This window comes from Pimephales promelas, chromosome 22 (assembly GCF_988280905.1).
Source record: "Pimephales promelas chromosome 22, fPimPro1.hap1.1, whole genome shotgun sequence".
Lineage (NCBI taxonomy): Eukaryota > Metazoa > Chordata > Actinopteri > Cypriniformes > Leuciscidae > Pimephales > Pimephales promelas.
In genome coordinates, this window is record NC_142790.1 from 6,474,903 (window position 1) to 6,494,772 (window position 19,870).

Sequence of the window (19,870 nt, forward strand, 5' to 3'; positions counted from 1 at the left end):
CTAAAAATACGTACAACAAATGGTAAACTTCATTCAATGCAATGCTGGCCCGATTGTGCAAGTGAATATTCCGTCATGTCCCGAACGCGTGTGTATTATCGCAGCGGTACTTTATGCTTGCCTTCCACAACGCAATTAGGGGGAAGAGTTGGTGAACACTCATGCTGTGGTGAAATCGCGTATGGCAGATAGTTATTAAATTAATGATTTGATTTTGTAATCTGTGTGCATTACGATTGTGGGGATATCCCCCATTATAAATAGGAGACCTGTGGGGATGATTAGAATTATGCGTAATCCGTGCCGAAATTCGTTTAAAATGAGTTTAAGCATTTTATCTGTCCTTGTAAAGGATATGGATAAAAATCAGAGATTATGTTTGCACAACAGGTATGAAGATGCGTTAGTTTTAACTCAAGCTTTAAATGGGTACATCTCACAGTGCAATAGTCAGGAGTGATTCTGTGGTAATGTAAAAACACTTACTTTTTGTGTTAATAGTTTGTGTGATTCAGCATCATAGAAGATTCTCAAACAGAAATACACATTGTAAATGTTTACTATAACTTATGGGATGATCAGAGGGGTGTTTTGTTTATGTCAACTTAAACAATTTGTATTGTTGTTGTAAGTCTTCACCTAAAACACGTACAATCCGAGAAAACAGGATGTGAACGGCGCCATCTGCTATCTGAGCAAGATGACTATTTGCAAACTTTCGTGTATTTCTTATAAACAACGCTTTTCTTAGTGATTTCTGTATAAAGATTATGTTTTAAAGTTAATCCAATGGCTTTACAAGAGTGTAGATAGAACATTGAAATCACTAGAGTGACTAAATAAATAGGTTGGTGTGTAAATCGTGGGTGCTCCGCCGTATATTCCATGTAACGTTAAATCTTATATCCACTGCGATCAGTCAAATGAAAAATATATTTCCCGTTTGTTAATCCACTTGTTAATCCAAGTCTCCTTTAAGAAAAGAGAAGCTCTGTGAAAACCAAATCGTGGGTGCTCCGTCGTATTCCATGTAACTACAGTTAAATCTTATATCCACAATGATCAATCAAATGAAAAATATAATCCATATATGTTCCGGTTCGTGAAGAAAACACACTAATCACGCTCGTCATTTTTGCGGAGCTAAAAAGTTAAATCCATCAGCTTCATCAATACATCTCTCGAGAGTCTTTGGGGGTCTGCAGTAACGTAAAATCCAAATGAGGGCACGTCGCGTTTGTGGCTAGTTTGAACGGCTCTGGTTTGAACGGCCGCTGCCGAGGTATGGGAGGAGTTTACGTGTGTGTGTGTATGTGTGGTCCAATCTGTCGAACGTTCAGGGGCGTGAATAGACCGCGGACCAATGCGTCGTGCATGCGTCTTCTACGGGGCGTGTGAGGAGGCGTGGTTAGCGCGCCTCATTGCAAGGCATTAATTCACTCATTTAAGTTCATACTCTGTCCTGAACGGACGTTTTTTAAAACAGTCCGCCGTATGACGTTGGGGGTGGACGTGTTGTACGTATGGATACCGCATGCACAGAGGGTCACGTGATGTGGGAGTGTCGTGGGAGGAGTCTGCGTGTGGCCCCGCTCACACATTCAAAAAACCACTATCGTTTTCTTCCGCTGACCCGAACGGAGGTGTTTCGTTGGGGCTCCTCATGAGGTCTTTTGGAATATCTCTAAAGTTTTGGATAAAGCGTTGCTGCATGGATCTTTAAAACAGGATAATTTTTGTAAACGTAGGCCTAAGTCTGTAATGAAAACCCCATTTGTTTGACTTTTTCTGTAAAATGACCGGTCTTTGACTTTTTTCACATATGAATGCATTTTTAAAAACTGTTTTAAAGGTTTTTAACATAAAATATATATGAACCCGTGTATTTTTAATGAAACACTAAAAGATATTATAACAAATGTATTTTAGAAAACTTTTTTAATAGAACACTAAAAGATATTACAACGTTATTGTATTTGAAACTTGTAATATTTGTTATAGTTTTAAACACTGTTTTGTAAAACGTAAGTCTTTTTAAAAAATAATGGTTTAGGAAAACAGTTTTCTTTAATGAAAAAACCCACTTGTTTGACTTTTTTCTGTAAAATGGCCGATCTTTGACTTTTTAATGCATTTTTAAACTGTTTTAAAGGTTTTTAACATAAAATATATATGAAGCCGTGTATTTTTAATGAAACACTAAAAGATATTACTAATATAACAAATGTATTTTAGAAAACTTTTTTAATAGAACACTAAAAGATATTACAACGTTATTGTATTTGAAACTTGTAATATTTGTTTAAACACTGTATTGTAAAACGTAAGTCTTTTAAAAAATAATGGTTTAGGAAAACAGTTTTCTTTAATGAAAAACCCACTTGTTTGACTTTTTTCTGTAAAATGGCCGATCTTTGACTTTTTAATGCATTTTTAAACTGTTTTAAAGGTTTTTAACATAAAATATATATGAAGCCGCGTATTTTTAATGAAACACTAAAAGATATTACTAATATAACAAATGTATTTTAGAAAACTTTTTTAATAGAACACTAAAAGATATTACAACGTTATTGTATTTGAAACTTGTAATATTTGTTATAGTTTTAAACACTGTATTGTAAAACGTAAGTCTTTTAAAAAATAATGGTTTAGGAAAACAGTTTTCTTTAATGAAAAACCCACTTGTTTGACTTTTTTCTGTAAAATGGCCGATCTTTGACTTTTTAATGCATTTTTAAACTGTTTTAAAGGTTTTTAACATAAAATATATATGAAGCCGCGTATTTTTAATGAAACACTAAAAGATATTACTAATATAACAAATGTATTTTAGAAAACTTTTTTAATAGAACACTAAAAGATATTACAACGTTATTGTATTTGAAACTTGTAATATTTGTTATAGTTTTAAATATTGTTTGTACAACTCCAAGTCTGTGTAAAAGATTTTTCTTTTAATAAAAAATCACTAAACCTATTTGTTTTATGTCGTCCTTAAAGATTGAAAATGTATTGTTTTTCCACCATTTTGTACATTTTTTGGTATTAATGGTTGTAGAATTGGGAGGAGCTACAAGGACGCTCCTCCTCTAATCCTGCGTGAAGAGGCGTGGGAACTTTCTATTTCCACGCCCATCTTCATCACGTGTTGTGGGAGGGATCTAAGAGGCGGAGCTTGAGTCTGGTCACAGTACAGAGGTTCGAGATGTCATTCTTGGGTTGCTTCAGGAGTGTTCGGACGTGTTTCGTTGGGCTCCCCGGGATTACATTTACACAACTTTGAACCGGATAACTTTTGGAATTATCTAAAGTTTTGGATATATACCTTTTGGATAAAGCGTTGCAGCCGGATATACCTTTTGGATAACCGCTGCTGTTGGATATATCTTTGGAGGTGATTAATCTTTAAACGGGATAATTTTGTTCTTCTTTCACCAACAAAACAGAACGTAAGTCAGTTTTTATGTTTTTAAGTTTTGATATCCTTTAATAATTGTTTGATGTAATTTAAATACACGCTGTTTTAATACACATTTTGATAACATTTATTAATTATTTATTTTTACGTCTATACAATTTAACATTTTAGTGTTTGAACATCGATAATTATTGTTATAATCAATATTATTTAATACTTTTAAACGATGTGTAATTGTGTAAAAGTACAACTTTTGCTCCAAAATGTTATTTTTGTGAATGAAAACTTTTTAAAACAGATGTTTTATTTAAAAATGGAGTAATTTACTAAATAACGTGTAAAGGAAAAGACCTGTACTATGTTTTAATGATATAAATTGACTAAATGGTTTTAAACAATGAGTGTAAAAGGACCATTGTTTAATAAATAATAAAAAACATAACCTATATCTGTTTTCTGTCATCATTAAAGTTTGAAAATGTATTGTTTTTCCATCATTTTGAACATTTTTACATTGAACAAGACAGGTGTAACAGGTGTACAGTCTGGTACCGGATCAGATGGGGTTCCGTATCGTGGGAAAATTTTCCCACGATCACGTGACCAGTCCAGAAGAGGTGGTGGTGGTGAGGGGTGTTGGTGGGTGGTAAGAGGAGGGGAGACCGTGGGAATTTCCCACGGTCACACGGTCAGACCGGAAGTGAGCGGGAGGGGTAAAAAAGGGGCGGGGCTTATTTTTATGGGGGGCAATAAATCACTCAAAGTGACACTTGCCGCCCTTCATTCTCTCTAGCTGGGTGTCACGGTGCTGGTGGAGTGTAGGTAGAAGAATAAGGAGGATAAAGAGGCAAAGCTCCAATGCAAAACTTTACTTAAACATTAAACATCCAATGGAACCGGAACAGACAGGAAATCTCTCAAACACTCAAACACACATCTTAACAGGAACAACGACTGACAATGAATGACTGGAACAAAGGGAACTAAATACACAGAGGAATCAAACATAATGGGGTGAAAACAGGTGATTCTGATGAACGAGACGACGGACAGGTGGCTAATGAGGGAGTGAGTTCAGGAGAGGAGACAAGAGGATCCTGGGTAGTGTAGTGCTGATGACAAGACAGACTGGTGCAGACGACAGATTTTGACATCACCCCCCCCCCTCCCGGTAGGCATGACCTCACGCCGTAACATTAATGGGGAGGGGGGGTGGGCGCCCTGGAGGCTGTGGAGGGCGGGGTCAGGAAGAGGGAGCCCCCAGAGTCCCCGGATCAGGGCCGGATGGGGAGTGGACGGTCTCGGACGGTCTCTGGCGGAGCAGGCTGTGAGGACCCCTCCGGCGACCGTGGCGGTGAGGACCCCTCGGGCGGCCGCGGTGGTGAGGACCCCTCGGGCGGCCGCGGCGGTGAGGACCCCTCGGGCGGCCGCGGCGGTGAGGACCCCTCGGGCGGCCGCGGCGGTGAGTACCCTTCGGGCGGCCACGGCGGTGAGGACCCTTCAGGCGGCCGTGGCTGGGACACTGGGCCCCCCCCAAAAAAATATTTGGGCAGAGTCCCCGGATCAGGGCCGGATGGGGAGTGGACGGTCTCGGGCGGTCTCTGGCGCTGGCTGGACGGTCTCTGGCGCTGGCTGGACGGTCTCTGGCGCTGGCTGGACGGACTCTGGCGCTGGCTGGACGGACTCTGGCGCTGGCTGGACGGTCTCTGGCGCTGGCTGGATGGGGCTGGGCGGAACCAGCAGTGCGGGGAGTTCAGGCTCGGAAGGGCCGGACGGCACCAGCGGGGAGGAGAGTTCAGACTCGGGCGAGCTGGACGGAACCAGCGGTGAGGAGAGGTCAGGCTCGGAAGGGCTGGACGGAACCAGCGGTGAGGGGAGTTCAGGCTCGGGAGGGCTGGACGGAACCAGCGGTGAAGGGAGTTCAGGCTCGGAAGGGCTGGACGGGACCAGCGATGAGGGGAGTTCAGGCTCGGAAGGGCTGGACGGGACCAGCGATGAGGGGAGTTCAGGCTCGGAAGGGCTGGACGGGACCAGCGATGAGGGGAGTTCAGGCTCAGAAGGGCTGGATGGGGCCAGCGATGAGGGGGGTTCAGACTCGGGAGGGCTGGAGGTGAGCAAGGCTCGGCAGGGCTGGACGGGACCAGCGATGAGGAGGGTTCTGGCTTTGGAGTGGTGCTGGTGACTTCCTCCACGGTGAATGGAGATTCACAGCACACCAGCACCCACTCCACACAGGCGGCCAAATTTTCTTCGGGACCGCTCCCTGGGAGGCGTGCCCGGGACCGCTCGCTGAGGCTGGCGATGTGGAATACACACAGCGAGCGGTCAGAATAGTGGGTGAGGCACGCCAACTCCAGAAAATCCCTGGTGTGGGACTCCAGGGAGCGGTCTTCCTGTTCCAGGCAGAGGAGGGCTACCGCTGGAAGGTCCATTATACTTTACTTTGTGTCGGTCATTCTGTCACGGTGCTGGTGGAGTGTAGGTAGAAGAATAAGGAGGATGAAGAGGCAAAGCTCCAATGCAAAACTTTACTTAAACATTAAACATCCAATGGAACCGGAACAGACAGGAAATCTCTCAAACACTTGTAACAAAAACACACATCTTAACAGGAACAACAACCAACAATGAATGACTGGAACAAAGGGAACTAAATACACAGAGGAATCAAACATAATGGGGTGAAAACAGGTGATTCTGATGAACGAGACGACGGACAGGTGGCTAATGAGGGAGTGAGTTCAGGAGAGGAGACAAGAGGATCCTGGGTAGTGTAGTGCTGATGACAAGACAGACTGGTGCAGACGACAGATTGTGACACTGGGTAGGTCTCTATTCACTTCTATAATCGTTATTACAAAGCAAACGGACTACACGAGTATAACCCCTATGGTATAACCTTGTATTTATTAGCAGCGTGTGCTAGCGTGTCAACAACCGGTATGAGAACCGAAATCATAACCTAAAACATTATAAAATGGTCTAACTAGTATAACTTCACACTCACAGTAAGGTTAGAAGTAAAAAAAAGATGTGCTTGTTGCTGATCTTTGCAGGGTTTAGCTGACTGAGGACGTCCATACAGTTTAATCCATACAAATGTCCGAGGCACAACGTTTAACCATATTTTTGATAAAACTACGACGGTAATAGCCTGCCGAGACCAAAAATATGAGACGCCTGTGTTGAAAGTCAATGGGCTCTATGCACGGCGGTATTTCCGGTGAAGGATTAAGGATGCTCGATAACTTCCGCCGATCGTAGAGTCCAATGCAATACCGAGAATTTATATTGGATTTTATGCTCCATGGTTATAATAAAGAAACGTTAGTCACAAAAACAGATAAAACAGACACCCCTCGTTGTGTTTATGCTTCTTTTTAAAATTATATTAAATAAACATAACTATATATAAAATTACATCTAAACGTATGTACGTTTCGTTTCAAAGACGGGAGGACAGTAAATTTTGAAGACTCTGCCATAATCCCATTTTCCTCGGTTCTCCTCCGCTTAAATCTCCACAACCGGAAATGGACGAGCAAGCATCCTTGCGTCAAATGCGGAACTTATGCATGCATATAGCCCATAGAGCGCTGTGAAAAAGTGTCCGACCTCTGTGGGAGCTCGTTCTTAGCTGATTGGTCAATCTACATTTTAGGGCGTGGCTTAGCCAAAGGTGAATTAAGACATTTACTTTGATTAGCTGAGTTTCATTTGCCTGTTAATGGTTGATTTACAACATTTTATAAATTGAAGAGTTCAGATGCAAAAGCCTCTCATCAGGCCCGGATTGGCTAATCGGGAGCACCGGGAGAATTCCCGGTGGGCCGGTCTGTTTTATTGGCTATGAGGGCCGGCGTTGTCACGGCACTGGGTGAATGTTTTCCCTAATAGGCTCCAGTCACAGCGCAGCCCCACTATTTTTATTATTATTTTCTCGCAGCCCCACAAAAAAAAAGTCAGTTGCTAGAGATGTGCGAACAAAAAAATAAGAGATACGAAACATGGACAATAGTAGCGCTTACGAGTCAGGGCCGTACCCACCACCATATCGCAATGAGAACAGACCTCATCATCAGCACCAGATCAGCACTCAAACGCCGGTCGTCGGCAATGGCAAAATATTTGAGATGACCGATCAAAGCAGGATTTATTTCCACAGAAGCGCGAGCCACGCACCACGAATCCCAACGCGACGCTTCCCAAGATAATAAGATGCAAGTGGCTAAACTATACAGCTGTTTTACGAAAGAAGTTTTAAATAACTTTAGTTTTGAATAACTTTATTACAATGGATTCCTATTTAACACAGATGTGAGGTCACCGGGGTTCGGACCTCGGTCATTTTTTTAGATTCAAAAATAAAATTTCATGCTCTTTGAATGATTAATTAGGCATGTTTAAACCACCTCACATGAGTGTTTCCATTCATGTTGCTGTGAGAAGCTAGCGGAGTGAACAGCGTGAAACTTGCGAAAACAAAGTGGAAACTTGCATGTTGGGGTTAGTGATATTCATCTTATTTCCAAAACACAAGCTATTAACTAATTTCGGATTATTATTATTATTATTTTGTTTTGTTTTGCTTGTTTTTCGCAGCAATATCTGGCAACACTTTACTGTCAGCGTTAAAAAATGATCGCAATGATCATCGTGATTTTCTGTAAGAAATGTAGGCTATAACACTATCAAAAACAATAGCATTATACAGATCTGTATGTTAGCCTACAAAATGAAATTTGCCAAATAACCTTACTGGCCAGCTGAAGAGGCTCATGCTGTTTAGTTAACATTTCACAAAGTCATTATAAATACAATTATTAAAGCAGTGTTTCTCAGCTAGCAATCTATTCAACCAGAATATTTGTGTTTATTCTGTGTGACTTGCAGAAATATAAGACTTTGCTAGACCTACTTTTATTTTATATTTCTTTGCACAAAACTTCAAAACTTTCGGGAAAAAAAAAAAATCCCGGGGGAGCATACCCGGCTATTGCACTGAATAGAAAATAATATTTTTGAAAAATACAATGAAATACAAGGCTGTACAGAACACTATTGCTTATATACTGAGGTTTTATTTACATTATTTTAATATAGTCAGTCGGGAACTAAAGTGGGCCGGTCTAAGGCATGAAACTCCAGGGCTGAAAATGAGTCCCAATCCGGCCCTGCCTCTCATTCTAGAAGAAAATTTCAAATGGCATTTAGAGGCTTTTGCATCTGAACCCTTCAATTAAAGTTTTATATACTTTAAAATTGGATATACCAACAGACATTAGTTTTCTGCATTACACTTAACCTTCTCTATTCTTCTTGAAGGCGAGTGTGTACGGGGAGGTTGTGGATCACTGTAATGGGACTTACTCTGTTGCTCTTCTTCTGCCTTGGGAAGGTCAGGCACAAGTTTATGTGCGTCTAGAGCACTCCAGTGAGGTTGTGAAGATTCTTAAAAAATACAGGGAGTCTTCATTTCCACGCAGCCACTATAATGGCATCTTTGAAGGGTCAGGACCCAATAAAACCAGGATCAGTGAAGTAGTACAATGTAATCTTAAGTGGGGTGCAGCTGGAAGTTGGAGTAAAGGCGACTGCTGCTGTGAGTATAAGGATATAAAAACAGGGACGGTGTGGCAGTGTGAGATACCGAAGAAACTTTCTTGTGACAAACTGGTTCATCACGCAAGAGGTGGTTTGGAAAGCCCATTAAATCCTTTTGAGAAGCAAATTTTCACAAAGTAAGTGGGAAAGCATTCAAAATTAATTACAGAGGAATTGTAAAACTAGAAAAACTAGAGATGATGTTTTGTTTTTTTCTTCTCAGGAAATTAACAAATGTTGCTATTACTGGAGACACACAAATCATAAATGTCCTTCCCAACACTACAGGCAACGGTATGTTCATATATCAGGACTTATATAATCTAAAATAAATTGTAGTTAGTTGACAGAGATTTAAGAATTTGCATAATTATGGCACAATCTCTTCAGGTAAAGGTTTCTTTGCTTTAGGCACAATGGAGAGATGCAGATCTGGCATGACGACACCAGTTCCTGCAGGGTTTTATCTGAAAGATGTCTGGAAGTCTTTTGTGTGCAACACCCAACAGTTCAATTCCATACAAATGGGAAATTGTCTTAAAAACAAGATTGTCTACTTGATGGGAGACTCCACCACAAGGCAGTGGTTTGAGTATTTAGAACAAAAAGTGCCAGGCAAGTTGTGCATAAATGACATTGATGGCTTTGGAAAGTTGTTTAAGAAACAGATAAAGCAATGAGTCTAATTTCAGTTTTACTTTTTTTATTTAGACCTCAAAAGAATGGACCTCCACACTCCTCGTACTGGTGGACCCCTGATGGCTGTAGAGTTAAAAAATAATATCATTGTTCACTGGGGGCCACACGGTGTTCCTTTGCGATTTATTAAAATGCTCATTACTGACTTGCATTATATCAGCAATGATATTGATGAAATAGCTGGTGGTCCTCATGCAGTCGTTGTCTTTACAATATTTGCCCACTTGGTTTGTCATCCATTAACATTTTACGTGCATGAAGTGGCCAAAATCCGTCAATCTGTTGTTGCACTGCTGAGTCGTGCACCAGAGACTACCGTCATCATCAAGTCTGGAAACACTGCAGGATTAAAGGTACAACTGTTCATTTTCAAATCCTACTCCATTTTAAATAATATGTATGTCTTGTATTTGTAATATGGAACATTTGTCCCTTTGTCTTTATATTTAAAGTCTAGAAACGCAAATATGCATGTGCTTAGATGACATTTTCATTTTTCAATTCGTGCAAAATTCCATCCCTTAAAAGTGCAATTCAGTCATATCCTGTCATTTCAAACCTGTATGATTGTCCTCCGTGGTTTTGCAGAATGTCTATGTTTGTTTTGTTTCTTTTTTACTATGAAAGTGGATGGGTATCTGAGTACAAGCAAAGTAGTTCATATGACTCAAGCACTATTCCATGTTTCAGAAGGCATTTGATAGTTCTGTGAGAGAAACAGAATGAAATGTAACTCTTTTTTTCCCATGAAAAAATGGTCACCGTTTGCAGGACATTCTCCTATAAATAGCTTTTATTGTTCAATAATAGAGACCAGTATAGAGCTCAGCATAAAACATGAGGAAACGTAGATTAATTCATCTTTTATTATTATTATTATTATTAACATCAATAATATCAGGAATTTGTTTCCCTATGGAGCCTAATCTGACTTTGTCAAAAAAAAGAAAGAAAAAAAGAAAGAAAGAAAGAATTATATCCATCTTGTGGCCTTAAGATAGTAACTTGTGGCCCCTATAATAATAATTATTAATATTATTATTATTATTTATTTTGACAAAGTGGGACTAGGGGTGCTCCGTATTTTCCGCCTAGTATAGGCTTATAATGGACAATTTAAGTAACCTACTCAGCACTGTTTCTGAAGAATTCAAACAATGCAGTTTGTCTAACCAAGTTAATATGAATACTTATTTCTGTCACTGATCTTTGTTGTTACAGGATATTTTTCAAAGTGATTGGTATACAATGCAGCTGAATGCAGTGATGCATGAGATGTTCCGAGATATCAATGGAGTAATCTACTTCGATGTCTGGCAGATGACGTCCTGTCACTATTTACCTGAAAATATTCATCCAGGTCCTGTTATCATTGCTAATGAAATCGACATGTTGCTCTCATATATCTGTCCTGCCTGACACAGGAGAATAGTATTTACCTTACTTTGTTATAATATACCAAGGAATGCATGTACCTAAAAAAAATTAGCATCTGTAAGAAACTTTTGGTATACATTTTTTATAACTACCTGCTTGTAAACCTGTATGATCTCAAAATTAACTAAATTAAATTGATTATTTATTTTTAACCGCAACTTTTGGTTCCAAAAACTGAGGTAACTTTTATAACTATTATAATAGTGTGTATATTGTGTTAAATGTTGTGAGCTAGGGCATTCCAGAAAGCAGGTTATGTGAAATGCCCGGGTATGTGTAAGGGTAAGTAAGAGAATAACCTAAACTTTTGGTTCCAAAAACAGAGGTAACTTTGAGGGTATGTGAGGAGCCATAGCAACTTACTCTCTGAACATAACTGCTCCGGAGCAGGATCTGTTCCAGGGTTAGTTTATTTCAGAGAGGTGTTCAACGCATGCAACTCTATTGATGAGGCTCCAGTGGGTGTGACAGATTGTGCACAATATCATATATATAGTTATATTGATATATAAAGTGCTATTAAATCAAGGTAATATTAATTATATATATATATATATATATGTATGTATATATATATATATACACACACACATACAAACAAACAAACGGTCTGATCAATGGCGATCAAAGATGTGAGAGAATTATATGGCTATATAGCCATATAATTCAAAAACAGTTCATTTCATAGACTCAGAGTCGACTCTCACTTTTGAAAGACAATAACTTTATATACGGTGCACTTTCAGATATAAATCTTTGCAGGATGTTTTCATTCCCTTCGAGCTATATTCCACACCTATGAACAGTCATTTTAATAGGGGCTCTTTAAGAAGGGATGGATGTTTGCTTCAATGATAGGTTTGTGAAATTAGATTTGAATTATATTTCTGTAGATGTATAATTTTCTTTAGATTCTCTGTCTAATAGTGAGCAAAAAGACATTGAACTCCAGCTCATCATCGGTGTCGCCAAAACTCATATGCTGCATCCCAATTCGCTTACTTATACTACGCCCTAAAAGTATGTACTCTTTTTGTGAGGAAAAAGTACATAATTTTGAGTGTGTAGCAAAAGAGTAGGCAAGCTTTGGGACTATCACGTCATCTTTAACGGACAGCTCTGTCGTGTGCTGCGTGCATCCTGATCCTGTCCCTATGATCCTGTCACCATAAACTGCCCTGTCAATCATCTTGTCACAGTTAAAATCCTCCATTCTATCTAATTTTATTTCCTACCGTTTCGGAGAGCACGTTCATCTGCCAGTTGTGGGTCTTTCATGCTCTCCTCGTGTTTGCAATTTGAATAATGATGCATTTAAAATGTAGCTAATGGCTAAACGTGTCTTTACAAAAGTTCACAATGCTGCTGCAAATGCAATATAATGTGGACAACATTGAATAAATTCATTTTTGTCAGGTTAGATACTGATAATTAATCACTCAAAGCTCTTAATCTAAACCTCTCTACACAACCGCGGGGACTCGCGCGTCCTCCGTATCGACTACGTGTCTGTAGTTTTTAACACTTTTTACATGTGTTTGTAGTTCTAACCGAATCCTCGTCCAACGCGCAATGGTTTGTGGGCAATATCAGCCGTTAGAGTGTGCATCCATACACTAGACCTCACCTTGGATACGGCAGTTCATTGGAACGAATGCGTCAATAGAGCCGCCATCTTGAAACAGGGGAGCCCCTCCACTTTAATGCATCAGCGTCAATGTAGTAGACAGGTCTAACGCAAATAAAATCACCATAAATCATCATGAATGCGATTTTTCTTGTTTTTTTGGTTTGTTCCAACGGTCATACATGTATTTATCATTGATTCCAGAAAGTTTTTTTTTTTTTTTTAAACATTCTTTCTAGTTCAGATTTCATCCGTGAACATCATACGCTGCACAAAAGTCCGCCACCATCAATGAATTCGAAGAAAAGGCAGAGATAGCAGCGTTCCTATGACAGACCCTGTTCCAAGATGGCGGCGGTTTTGACGCATGCTTAGAACCCCCAGGTGAGGTCTAGTGTATATGTCTATGGTGTGCATCGATCTACACTTCGGATTCTGACCGGAAAAAGTAGACCATCCGGGTATCTTTGAAACACTCATTTCAACATACTATCTGATTTGGGACGTACTAATTCTATTTTCGAATACTATTTAGGACGGATAGTATGCGAATTGGGACGCAGCAAGCCTCTTCTAAAAGAGCGCGTACGCACGGGCAAGAGCATCCTTACGGTGCGCACTTATTTACGCCAAGTTTATTTTTTATAAATTCCGATATGTGCGTGGAAAAATGCGTACGCATATTTCTATGCCCATTTTGTGCGTACGCAACGTTTATACAGGCCCCAAGTGTGTGCGGGCATTAGTAGCCTAATTAATTGCTACATAGTAAATTACTATATAAGAGGCATGGAAGTTATATTTTTGGACAACAATAATCAGTACAAACGTATTGTTTTTAACTAGTGTTTAATTAAGATAAATAATTCAAGCAGATAAACTTTCATAAACTTTTTCATGCAGCAAAATATCTAACTGAAAAAAAAAACACTTTAACATTTCCTGTAGCTACTGTATACCAGTCAGGCCAGTTAGATATTTTGCTGCATTCTCTTCAAAGGCAGTCTTTGCAGATTTAACCATCTTTCTCACAGATGCCATTATCCTATCCAGATGCTCTCGTGGTAACAACTTGCACAGACAGCATCCCGATTTTGGTGAATAAAATTCAGAGTCATTGTTGTTTTATTTGGCGCCCAAGAAACGAAAAATCTGGTTATGGTACAAATTACAATGATTAGTTATGAAATCTTACTACAGTACATAAATTCAATCTTATGTAATCCTCCTTATGAAAGTTTATCTGCTCGAGTTATTTAAATTAATTAAAAACAAGATGTTTGTACTGATAATTGTTGTCCATAAATTGAACTTCCATGCCTCTTATATAGTTATTATATATTACTATGTAGCTCGGTCTCTCTCGCGCGCACTGAAATGCTCCGTCTCATTTTGCTTCGCTTTTGTCCAGTCCGACGCAGCCATGGGAAAATCGGACCGAATTTTACTATTAATAATAAAATATAAGCTACTGTGCATTATAAATGTCAGGAATGTATCTTTATTGACTCATTCTTTTTATAGAGATGATTGAATGCTGAAATATGAGGTTTAAATTTTTTTAAAACTCTTTTTTGTGTTATTTTTTAAGTTTAGATAAAAGACACTCCTTAAAACAAATCTTTAATGTTATTAACTTAATGAATTGATTTCATTGTGTATTAGGCTTTTTGAACAAGATTCTGTGTATGTGATCATGTTGGTCACTATATTCATGAAATGAAAATAATTTATATAATGATCAACTTTATACGTGTTTTTACAGTATAACCTATAATATGCAAAGTACAATTTTCTATTTTCTAAATAATCTCTGATTCTGTCCTTTTCTCTTTTTAAGACATTTTAAGAGTGACATAGGGCTACAAAAGCCATTTTAGGTCTATGACAGTTTGGATAGTTAATATGAGAGCTGTTCAAAATTATTTAAGAGATAAACTATGTTTTACTAAATAGGCAAGTATCTCTATGACTTTTAAAAACTCCATTTCGTGACAAAATTATAGTTTAAAAAGTCATAACTAAAAGTGTGCCATGCATATAATTCAAGGCAATAACCAATGCGCTAATGGTTACTTCCTCCCTTTAAAGTTAGATTAATCTAGCAAAATAACTGGATTCTATTAACAGTGTTTTTCAAATGAACGGAATGTGATTTTATTGTTGGGTTGGGCTCGAAGGGGATCGCCCTGGGTGTAATTCAAAGTAGAACCGCCACTGCATAGCTATATTGCGCTTCTATGTCAGCGGTTGCATGTTTAAAATACATATATGTAAAGAATGATTTTCATGACAACTAAATATTTTCGTTTTGGTATATTAAAGAATCCTCTGTGCAAAACAACACTATTTAATTATTTACCGCATATAACTACCGCATCTAACATTATCTGATACGGTCAGGAATTTACGTCAATTTTAAAATATGTTTTTAATGTTAGGCTATTGCTTAGGCTATTAAACCATCCTTGATTTAACCTAAGCCGAGTCATTTTCAGAACTTGAAGTGGTCTAGATTCATAGGCGGAGTTTGACATTCGAGCCAGGGGGGGGGGGGGGGCAAAAAAAAAAAATTATTGTAGCAACTAGGCCCTATCAATTGGGGGACTCAGCACTAGCACATATGGACAAACAAACATGCTATATAAACACATATTTATTTTTATCCCAATAAAAAAACAGTACAAAAATACAATCATATTTGATTGCCTTTATTTTATTGTAAACTGCTTGTAGGCCTAAACACTTGACTTAGCATCGCATCTTCGTTCGGAATGTGGACCACTTTTGCACTGTTAATATTATCTTCACACTTTTTTTTTCAAAACACATTGTGGCAATGAGAGTGATTAAAAAACAAGTTATATTTCGTATTTACACTTCATGAAACATTAAGACACGGGAAGAATGAACAGTCACACAATATAGCCTCTCCACATTTAAAACACATTGTGGCAATGAGAGCGATTAAAAACGAGTTCTATTTTGCATTTTATTGTTTTTCATGAAACATTTAAAATACTTTGAGAAACGGAAAAAATGAACAGTCACGCAATACTCTCTACTTTGAAACATATTGAAAGCAGTGTGTTGAGTTTCTCCAGCTTAAGCAGTTATTTGGAGAGAAATAAAACTTACTAACCTACACATTGTCCAGACTAGTGCAAAAGTAATTTTCGTTTTTTGCGTAATGCATATGCTTCGATAATGGTCTCAGGTGAGAGCTTTGCCGTAATGTCGCTTTCAATATGAAGGATCGCAGGTGACGAAAACCTGGATGCTCCCATCGTCAACCGCAGCCAGTTCCTTATCCTCCTCATCGCAGAGAAGCTTCTCTCAGAGGTAGATGATCCAATCGGCAGAGTGAGCGACAACTGTACAAGTTTATAGAGATTTGGGTAGGTCGTTTTTTTTTACCGTTTTTTTAAGATGCTCAATTGAAATTGGTCCGTTAGCAGAGGCTTTGACAAGCTTCATCTCGGCTGCAACAAGAAGGGGGTTAACTTTTAGTGCCAGAGGAGTGTATTTTTTTATTAGTGGATCAATTCCATTTTCGTCGCATGTCAAAACTGCGGCACACGCGCGTGCAAGCTCCATGGACTCTCCGGAGAACCTCCTTTCCAGCTCATTGATGAGAGTGTCCAGCACAGGGAAATATAGTTTCTGCTGATAGCCAGGACTCTCTGCTGTTTCTTCGTGGGTTGTTTCCCTTTGCCCTAAAGTACTGTTAATCAAGAAACCATCAAGGGAGGTGGGCGGATTTGAAACGCGTTTAATTTTGGGTGCGGCGGGGCCTTCGGAGACGTGAATCTGGCGATCAGTGTTTTCTTCGGGCACGGCAATGTTGTTGTCCAGGCAGAACTGTTTGACTGACTTCCACACATCGCTCCAGTCTGCCTGCCTTTTAGACACGAAGTGTGCTTTCAGGCCGTCAGTAAGGGCTGCAGCTTCGGACAGTGTGCAGTTGGATGACTGTAGTGCCTTGTGCGTAACGTGGATCACACGCAGTAGCTCCTCAAACACAACAAGGCTTGTAATGAATGACATTTTTGACATAAAGTCATGGATACCACTGGCTTGCGCTGACCACTTATCTCCCTCTTCACTAATTTCTCTCAAACACTCCATAATCGCAGAGTAGTGACTTTTCACTGATTTCACACATCTCCACTTGCATGCCCATCTCGTGTCACCGGGCTGAACTACTTCAGTTACTTTCACGTTCAAGGATTTTTGGAGTTCAATAAATCTCTGGTGGTTTGACGGTTCCGAAACCAGAGAATACACATTGTCAATAATGTTCAGGAATGATTTCACACATCGGTTCACGGAACAGCACTCCACAAGCACTAGATTTAATTTGTGCGCTAAGCAGTGTATGTAGGCAGCGTATGGGTGAGTCTCTTTGATGCGCTGCTGCACACCAGACACATGACCTGACATGACGGACGCACCGTCATAACTCTGTGCCACAATTGGGATGTTTTTAACACCACACATATCAAGCCCTTTGTAGATGGCCTCCACAATCCCAGCCGCATTGCGAGATGCAGAACAGTCCATGAAACACAAAAAACGCTCCTTGATTTCCAATTCCTCGGTATAACGAATGCACACTGACAGCTGCTCAGTTTTGGAGGACCTAGCCTCGTCCGCAATTATGGAGAAAAATCCAGTTTCCTGCACCTTTTCAGCAATGTTGTTGTAAAGCATGTGTGCACAGATGTCAATTATTTCGTTTTGAAAATCTGGGCTTGTGGCATTAAAATAATTGGATTGCATTTTTTCAAAATCAGCGTCATATTTCGAGAAAAAACTGCAAACCTCGAGGAAATTGCCACACGATTCTGACTCTTCTCCCTCCTTGTGTCCACGAAAGGGCAATCCAAGTTTTGACAGTAGCCTCACAATATCAACTACTTTGCATAAATAACCTCTGTTCTTTTCAACTGTAGTTTTATGGCTTTCAGAAAGTTTAGCTGCAATAGATCCATTTGAGGATGAGCTGGCTACTTGGAAGTTATTCCACTTAATCATACAAAGATGGGCCTGGCTTTTCCCATGTTTCTCTAGTTTACTGCTCAGTTTTTCCCAGTCACTCATGCCCTTTCTAAATGTGTCCTCAATGCAGCTTTCAGTCTGAAAATGGCGACAAGCAAAACAGTAGACAGAATCATTTCTAACAGAATACTCAAGCCAAGGGTAATTCTTGTAGAAGTAAGTGGAAAATGATCGTTTTGTACTTCCAAAATATTTTGAGGGGAATTGGGGCAGAGCAGGTTGCTTGGGACAGCTGTGTTTTTCTCCAAGATCATCGTCGTTGTTGGTGTTACCTGCAGCTAGCGCATCTGTGGCCGTGGAGTGAACGTCAGGACTGCTAACGGTTACTGCTCCAGAGCTGCTCGGTGTTCCCTCCAATTTTTCAGCAGTGTCCGTTTGCATATCGTCATCATCGGTTACTGTTGTTTGTGTTGTATTCTTAGATCCCAACGACTGACTATTAGTGTCATTTGGAGCTCGACGTTTTAAAAATCTCCTTATGTCCACTTTGGTGTAACTTAACGAGTCCGAACAGATAAACGCTATTACATGCTAGCTGGGAATCGCTGGACATACGTTACCCTGTCATTTGTCACGTGACAAGTGACAGGGTAACGTAAGTCCAGCGATTCCCAGCTAGCAGCTGACCCAGAGCCCTGAATTATTTTATTCATTTATTTTTTTACTAAAGCAGTATATAAAATCAGATGTATTCCCAGGTGAAAAGGAAATATATTTAAATTGTACTTATTTTGATATACTTAATGTATTTTAAGTGTACCGTATTAAATATGTATTAAATGTGCTAAATTGAAACAACTTCAAGTATATTAAGTGTACTTTAATATGTATTTAAGTTCAATTTTAAGGTAATAGTAATATATTTTATTATACTAAATTGTGCTAAAATGGAACCATTTTAAGTACATTTAATGTAATATAATAGCACTTATTTAAAGTGTATTTTAATACACTTTAAATAGAGTTTAGAAATACAGCATTAGTATATTTTTAGCTTCACATTAATGCGTTCTGAGTATATTTTAAATATAATTTCAGCTTATTAATAATGTATTAGTAGAACACTATTGGACCCACTATTAACATATTAAAAATATATTTTTCCAAAAACCATTTAATATAAAAATAATATATTTTAATGTATTAAAAATACATTTAAACATTTGAATTCAACAAAACCCAATAAAAAAATATTTCTACAAAACACACAAACACTCTTTGAAAGATAAACTTTAATGCACTACATCAGTAAAGCATTATGAAAACTAAACAAAATACATTAACATAAAATGCATTGATTTGCAGAGGTATTAAACAGAACAAAAATAAATAAATAAATAAACTAACTGAAAGGAGTAGTTCACTTTTGAAAAAACTTTTGGTGATAATTTACTCACCCCCATGTCTTCCAAGATGTCCATGTCTTTCTTTCCTCAGTCAAAAAGAAATTAAGGTTTTTGATGAAAACATTCCAGGATTTTCTCCATATAATGGACTTCACTGGGAACCAAACGGTTCAAGGTCCAATGGCTAACAGTCAATTTGTCGTGAAAGCATGAGAATTGGCTCAATTGAGTCTTGTGCTGAATGCTTGAGAGTTGGCAGCTCTGACAAATCTTTTTTCGAGTCAATTCATTCATTTCGTTCATTGAATGAACCTAATGACTCGGAAAAAGATTTGTTAATTTTGATGAACGAGTTCAAATAGGAAAATCATGAACATGCATAACAGAACAGAGCAAGGCGACCATTTGAGCTTATAAAACTTAAACTTGTGGGTTTTTTTTTTTAAATGACCGATCGTTTCGCTTGATAAGACCCTTATTCATCGTCTGGAATCGTTTAAAGCCCTTTGAACAGTTTGCACAGAAACTGTCTTTTGGACCTTGAACCGTTTGGTCCCCAATGAAGTCCATTATATGGAGAAAATCCTGAAATGTTTTCATCAAAAACCTTAATTTCTTTTCAACTGAAGAAAGAATGACATGGATATCTTGGCATGGGGGTGAGTAAGCTATCAG

General features: G+C 38.8%; 1 protein-coding gene across 1 annotated transcript in view; it reads left to right on the forward strand.

Annotated features, from left to right (window-relative positions):
• The window catches only part of LOC120475793 (NXPE family member 3-like), a 32,712-nt gene extending 21,393 nt beyond the window's left edge, over positions 1 to 11,319 (forward strand). Inside the window, exons 3-7 of the mRNA XM_089125724.1 lie at positions 8,747 to 9,162; positions 9,249 to 9,319; positions 9,416 to 9,640; positions 9,737 to 10,077; positions 10,946 to 11,319. Coding sequence (XP_088981850.1) covers positions 8,747 to 9,162; positions 9,249 to 9,319; positions 9,416 to 9,640; positions 9,737 to 10,077; positions 10,946 to 11,143 — 1,251 coding nt within the window. The 3' untranslated portion in view covers positions 11,144 to 11,319. The remainder of the gene's footprint in view (positions 1 to 8,746; positions 9,163 to 9,248; positions 9,320 to 9,415; positions 9,641 to 9,736; positions 10,078 to 10,945) is intronic.
• The last annotated feature ends 8,551 nt before the right edge of the window (positions 11,320 to 19,870 follow it).